Source organism: Penaeus chinensis, chromosome 1 (assembly GCF_019202785.1).
Source record: "Penaeus chinensis breed Huanghai No. 1 chromosome 1, ASM1920278v2, whole genome shotgun sequence".
NCBI lineage: Eukaryota > Metazoa > Arthropoda > Malacostraca > Decapoda > Penaeidae > Penaeus > Penaeus chinensis.
The window spans coordinates 27,601,185-27,608,684 of NC_061819.1; the positions used below are offsets into that span (position 1 = coordinate 27,601,185).

Below are 7,500 nucleotides of genomic sequence, written 5' to 3' on the forward strand. Positions count from 1 at the left end.
GGTGGCAGAATTACTGATCTCTGCATGATGCCCTTTTCCTACTGGAATGTGCATCTCAGGTTCTCTCTCACCACGATGCTGCTGATTGAATGAACCTATAATGGGTCCAGCGGATATATATTGCGCATCCTAGGCCTAAATCATTCATTCCACTCTTGTCACAGCAGGGGTTCTTGGTGTTGAATTTGACTGCTATACCTTACCACTTTCCACAAAGGCCTAAGCAAAACTGAAAACTCTACTTTTTTTCTTCTGATATCTTTCCTGTATTATTATTTCCAATATTACTTTATTTATAATAATTTAGTTTCCTTTCTTCTAAATAATGACCTCTTTCTAATAAAAAAAAAATATATATATAATAATAATAATAATAATAATAATAAAATTATAATAATAGTAATAATAATAATAAAATTATAATAATAGTAATAATAATAATAAAATTATGATAATAGTAATAATAATAATAAAATAATAATAATAATGATGATGATTATAAGAATATATAATAATAACAATAGTAATAACAGTAATATTAACCAAATGCTGTCAGGTTTATGTACTGCTGACTTTAGTTTTCTTTTGTAAACTTTGCACAGACATGACTCCACAAGCACTAAGTCACTAAAGGACTCAATTAGTTTGCTTGCATGAATGGTAAGACGCTCTTCCGTGTTGATACTATGAAGACGGAATCCAGGTGTATTTCGAAACTATAGTCTCATTTTCAACAAATCTAGTTCTTGCATTGTGGCTTTTTCTATGACAGTATGCTTACATTTTCCCTTTCATTGAGTTTTTGGAAAAGAATATTTTTTGTAATGTTGTTAACACCAAAGTTATTACTATTATTGACATTGTGATTATTATAATGTTACGAATATCATTTCTGAATTTAAAATAATCTCACCAAAAATAAAGGAAAAAGGATAAACAGTTCAGATAGGTATGAATAGTAATTGACTCCTAACATAACAAATATGACGAATATTTTAACATGCTTTACTTGGTACAAAAATGAAATATATATATTTCTAAAAAAAGGCTAATGAAAATCTCTGAGTGTTTCTTAATAATACTATGTTCAAATAAATAACAATTATTTAATCAGTTTAGAGGTATTTCTATCTATATGCATATATATATAATAATAATAATATCAACAGTTATATAAGTAAGAACAACATTAATAATCTAACAAAATATATGATTACTATGTAAAGATGTAAAAAATTTTAATATTCTTTACTTTGTACTAAAATTTAAAAATACATTTCTAAAAACAACTAATGTAAATTCCTGAATAATACTATTTTCAAATTAAAAATAATTATTTAATCAGTTTAGATTACTGTAAAGCGAGAACATCAAATTTAGTAAGAAAATAAATCCATCAATATCAAATGAATACTAAAATAGCAAAGATTTCCCTTTAATAAAACAAATCATTACCATTACCACCGAAGACAAAATATATATTTGCCATGTTAGAAAAATGCACTCCAAAAACAAGCATAAAAATCATGTCTTGACAAATTCTTCCATTTCTTCCTTTCTCATCCTATAAAACAGGAAGCCTTTCTGCTCAGTCATATCTGCTGCCCCCTTGCTTTTGTAGAACTCAATGCTTGGAAGATTCCAATTGAGCACGGCAAAGTCACATCGAATCCCTTGCAGTGCCATGCCATCCTGAAACAAATACAATGTGAAAAAAAAATTAATCAGTAATAATAATGATGATGATGATAATAGTAATAATAATAATAATAATAATAATAATAATAATAATAATGATAATGATAATGATAATGATAATAATAATAATAATAATAATAATAATAATAATGATAATAAAATTATGAAAACACAGTTATATTTCTTCACTTCCTTTTGAAACTATTACAGAATAAAAGACATGACAAATTTCACCCATATAAGCTTATATAAGTAGCAAACATGTAACAGAGAGTATTTTAATTTATGTTAAGAATAAAGCCAGTCTGCAAAAGCCTTCCTTTACATCACTCAGTTAAAATTTTCTAGATAAAATCAGGCAACTATATCTAATTTACTATCATAAATTATGAAGTTTACTATTTCTTCTTAGACTTTACATATTGATCTAATAAAATTGATCAATATGTTGAAGCATTTTTTGAATAATTTCAAATATATTTAAAAGTTTGGCATTCTGCTTTCCCAACAAAAGTTTAGTTTTGTTATTTACTGCATATATATGAACTCTTTGTGTTGGGATTGCATGATATACTTGCCATGTCCATTGTGATATTAGTTCACCAATTTTGTTTACATATAAATGACTGCATAAAAACTTAATCAAATCAAAGAAATCAAATCAATTAGTTGTCCAATGTGTCTCATCTGTTTATCCTTTTCCTTTATTTTTGTAAATGTGTGTTTCTTATTTTTATTGCTATTAGTATTTTGATAATATCATAATAATCATAATCTCAACAGCATTATGAAAATAAAAATCTAAGAAATTCAAGATGGGGTCATTTAAGACTACTCATAGACTATTTGGCAGCTCAGCACCTGTGGACCATCTGTGTGCAACAAAATTCAGTACATATACCTCATGTACAAAGGATTAACTTCTGGCCTTGAAGGATCTCTCAGAGTCTGGAAAGATTGTGATTATCTTTCAAATCATGAATTATAAGAAATTACATTCTTAACCCAATGTGTTATTTATATTATAAGTAGTTATCTTTACTACAATGTTAAAAACATTAGTAAGAGCAAAATAAAATAATGTAAAATATTTTCGTAAATAAAGGAAAAAGGTAAACAAGTGAGACAGGCAGTACTCAGAATTGGCTCATTGGTGACTTAGTACAAGTGTAGTCATTTATCAGTAAAAACAATTAATAAAGTAAACTCACAGTGGGCATGGAATGGATGTACATGCCATGATCAGAGCCACTGGGTTGAATGTTAGTTCTACTGGTTTGTTGTATGTGTGACCATTTTGACCTTGAAAACCCTCCTAAGCTTACTTTATGCCCACTCCCCCACCTGTTTTCTGGAAAGTTTCTATATATCGTCACAATACCCCTCAAAAAATATTATTATACTCATATTCAACATAGAGCATGTCTTAGAAAAAAAATTCAGTAAGTATATTTGAATTCAACACAGAAAGAAAGAAAGAAAGAAAGAAAGAAAGAAAGAAAGCAAGAAAGAAAGAAAAAAAAAAAAAAGGATTAAGCCAGTCTGAACCAGTCACTTTCAGAATAAAGTGAGACTTGGTTTATCATCATTGGTCAAAAAATACATTGGATCATGAAGCACTACATATCTGATACATCGTTCAGTTACACAACATGAGCTTCACTTCTGCTGGTTTTATTCCTTTTTAATTTTTACATCATATCTAGTGTCAACAGAATGTGTCAATGAGGTAAATTTGCATCAGCATTATTCATTAATCAGTCCAAGAGTTCAATCAACATTAACACTTCATATTGCCTGATACTGCACTGGTGCAGTGGCATGGAAGGTACACACATACTGGTCACACGTGCTGTTGTTCTCAATAGCAGCATGCACAAACTTTCAGTTTTTGGTACATCTACATAGTAAAAAATTCATGTTGTTACTTTATATTAATTTAATTTCACATTGTAGCTTCTTTCATCTTTTGTTTCTTTGTTTTTTAGATGTTTGTGGACATGCATGTATAAATTTTCAGAATCCTAACAACAAAAGAGTGAAATGTAATCTGTGATATATCCACAAAACAGAGAAGATGAAAAGAAAATGACAAATAATAGGGCAAATCTCCATTCAATGTTTTTTGCAACACATTGCTTAGGAAATCCTCGATAATCAATGAAGGTAGGACTAGTCTTATTTCATTCAGAATCCCAGTGATTGAGACTTAGCCATGGCATTAAAAAAAAGATAGATTCTTATAAAAGTGGGAGATATCTCACTCCCTCCCTCACTAACACACACACACACACATACACACACACACACACACACACACACACACACACACACACACACACACACACACACACACACACACACACACACACACACACACACACACACACACACACAAACACAAACACACACACACACACACACAAACACACACACACACAAAATGAATAAATAAATAAAAATAAATGAATTTTGATATCTCTATTGATTAAGGATAAATGGATAAAAGTTAAAAATCATAATATCCCCCCAAACCGGACAATCGGCAAAAAAATCTTGGCACTTCCCTTTTAGAAAATAACTCACAAACAACACTTTCCTCCACAGTACCCACATGAAAGAAGACTAAAAAGAGAAAATAATAAAAAAAACAACTACAAGAAAATAGTAACATGAAGATGAATATCGCACCTGGATCACTTTCCTCCAGAGTGCCATGCCAATCCCTTTGCCGCGGTGTGAAGGTGACACATAAAGGTCCTCCATGTAGACTCCTCGTCCCTCCCAGTTGAAGGTGAAGAAGTAAAGTGTGTAGCCTACCATCTTTCCTTGCTCCTCTGCGACACAGGCCTTATAAAAAGCTTGTTTTCCAAATCCATCAGTTTTCAGCACTGGAAATTGTAATTTGCTATTGAAATTTATTATGCTATAAGTGACAGTATACAGTATTTGCCTTTCATATATGTGTGTGTGTGTGTGTGTGTGTGTGTGTGTGTGTGTGTGTGTGTGTGTGTGTGTGTGTGTGTGTGTGTGTGTGTGTGTGTGTGTGTGATATTTCTGCATCAAAATAGAATATTTTGTCTACTTAGTCATTACCAAAAATTAATACACAATCCACTGATCACTTGATTTCACATAATACAGAAGATAAGTGAAATTCACTTTTAAAATGCCGAGAACTGATTATTATTACCATTTCTCATAGTAAATTTAAAATATTGCAAATCTTCATAAAAATATTAACAATAATAATAAAAATCTACATGTCAATCATACCTTCAGCATCTATCTGTGGGCCTTCAGGCATCTTTTCATAATCAGCTAAGTCCTGGATCTGTTTCCTGATACCAATGCAGTCTGATGAAGTGGCTTCCCTTATTGTGATTCCTTCTGGTACCTTGCTTCTGCAAAAAAAAAAAAAAACTTTTATATCATTTCTTTAAATAAAAGGTATAAAAACATACTGCTGAAAAAATCCTTCCTTAAACAATTTCCTAAGAGGTAATCTCATCTCAAAATTCCAGATGTCATACATTTCATCCTCTTTTCACTAACCCTTTGACAAAGTCTGCCATGGAATCCTGGTTCATTCTAAAGAAGTGCCAAGCTTCACTCTTAGTCAAGTTTATAGCCTTATGACATTCATAGAAATTTAGCATTTCCTTTTTATCTTGCAATGCTGTTATGTTACACCTCCCACAGCCTGCCATAAGAGCAACCTGATAAGAATGAATAAAAGATTTAAGATTTAAATAGATATCATATGTATATAAAATACCATTTTAATAAAGAACCTTGGTACTAAAGAAATACAGGGAAAGACTTAATATGTGGTTATAAAAAGCCCTCTTCATTACCTCCACTAATTTCTTCCACATGGCAGTTGCAACATCATTGTGATTTTCTGTCCCAGTGACGAACAAGTCCTCCATGCACACAGAGTGTCCTTCCCATGTTGAGTAAGTGTGATAGTAGAGTCCGTATCCCACCAAAGAGTCATCTCTTTCCGCAATAATGGAATAAAAACCAGGAGAAGGACCAAAGCCAATTTCTTCCAGTCCTGTCAGGAGGAAAAAAAATTAGCAGGTGAAGTAAGTAAGTAAGTAAGTAAGTAAGTAAGTAAGTAAGTAAGTAAGTAAGTAAAAAAAAAAAAAAAAAAAAAAAATCTGAATATTCGATTGTGAAATAAGAAAGATAACACCTACAACAAGAAATATTTATTATTTATTTCAAATTTTCTGCCACGTCAACATCTAAGGTCATTAGCAGCGTATTCAAAATACAGTAATAGCGTGAAGCTTGGGGGTAATGACCCCAGGTAACGAAGTGATGATATGACATCAAAGGTTATATGGCACTTTGGTAAAGTAGAGTAATGAAATGGGTTAGGAGTGAATTAATAATTAGGGTAAAGTTACAGGCTCAACAGTACTAGAGGGTAGTATGATAGCGAAAAGGGTAGAGAGGAGGAGCTGATGGGTATAGTTAGAGGTTAAAAGGTTGCTAGAAGGGAAAGGAGTTAGGGGAGTAGGGAGCATTAGGATAAAGTATTGTAGTAAAAACGGCAAAAATGAATTTCACGATCAGGAATAGTGGACAGAACAAGGGGATGAAGAAAAGGAAAAGGAAAGAGTGAGAAGAAAAGACCATACAAAATTAGTTGAGGTGAGGGCTGAGGACCAAGGCAGGGGTGATCCCCAACACTGGGCCTCAGTCCCTGTTTCCTAAGCCCCGCCACAACAACAGCAAGCAAAAGATTGTGTGTGTGTGTGTGGGGGGGGGGGGGGGCTAGAAATAAGATAGAGAAAGAAAGAAGAGAAAAAGTAATTTTTGACACGAGAAATTGCATCTACCACAGGTGTGGCCTATGACTGCACTGTCCTAATTACCTTCAGCACACTTGAATTGATCAAGGTATATTGTAACCACTCCATTAGTTACTTTACCAATGATATGGAGCAATCACTTATTGAAGTAATAGTTCTTAGATTTCAGTCTGGTGATATCTTATAATGACTTATCATTTATTCTTGGAACTTTCATTTTGCTTCCAAGAATATATTACTGTTGCCTGTACCACAACTGAGGTGGAACGGGTGATGAAACACAACTCCATTTTGCCAGTGATAATATAAGCTCAACATATTCACAGACACAGATACATTACTTGAGCATGTGAGACTGACTGACTCTCCACTTGTTTGTATATACTAATTTTCTGATGGATTAAGTATTATTTCTAGCTTCATACAGTCCCTTTAATTTCACCCTTGTTCATGACCTATAATATTTATACATGTCAATCAAAATATACAAAAGTATACAGCAAAGGTATAATTATGATATCATATCAATATATATACACCTACAGATTATACAGGGGGTAACATAATTCCTGATTACAAAACCCATGACATGAAGGTTACATCACAGACTACCAATCTGTTTGTTATACAGGTTTATCAAATATATGATTTTGAATTTCTGTGACAATATCTGGCAAGATAGAGTTCTTTATTTGACAATTAATCATAAAGAGGTTTGGTGTCCCTTTGTCAGAGTGCAAAGGGTGTGAGGACCACAACCTGGTTCTTTATTTGGCAAATACTTTGAGTCAATGCTGGTGTGTCTTTGATAAGTGACTGTGGGCTTACCTTCTGCAGATTCTTTTCTATAAAAGTAAATGTTAGTTCATGTTCCTTAAGGGCATTCCCATATATTGTTTAATTTCTGTGCAGTCCTTGTTTCAAGATTTACCAATAAAATTTATCAAATGGCTATACTGACATTAATAAAAATCTG

At 32.2% G+C, this 7,500-nt stretch overlaps 1 protein-coding gene across 3 annotated transcripts in view; it reads right to left on the bottom strand.

Annotated features, from left to right (window-relative positions):
• Positions 1-1,233: 1,233 nt before the first annotated feature.
• Positions 1,234-7,500, bottom strand: part of LOC125042524 (spermidine/spermine N(1)-acetyltransferase-like protein 1) — a 10,190-nt gene continuing 3,923 nt past the window's right edge. For all 3 annotated transcript variants that reach the window (XM_047638220.1, XM_047638392.1, XM_047638309.1), the window contains exons 3-7: positions 5,556-5,758; positions 5,254-5,417; positions 4,975-5,102; positions 4,390-4,589; positions 1,234-1,692 (exon numbers count right to left, since the gene is read on the bottom strand). In XM_047638220.1, coding sequence (XP_047494176.1) covers positions 1,525-1,692; positions 4,390-4,589; positions 4,975-5,102; positions 5,254-5,417; positions 5,556-5,758 — 863 coding nt within the window. In that variant the 3' untranslated portion in view covers positions 1,234-1,524. The remainder of the gene's footprint in view (positions 1,693-4,389; positions 4,590-4,974; positions 5,103-5,253; positions 5,418-5,555; positions 5,759-7,500) is intronic.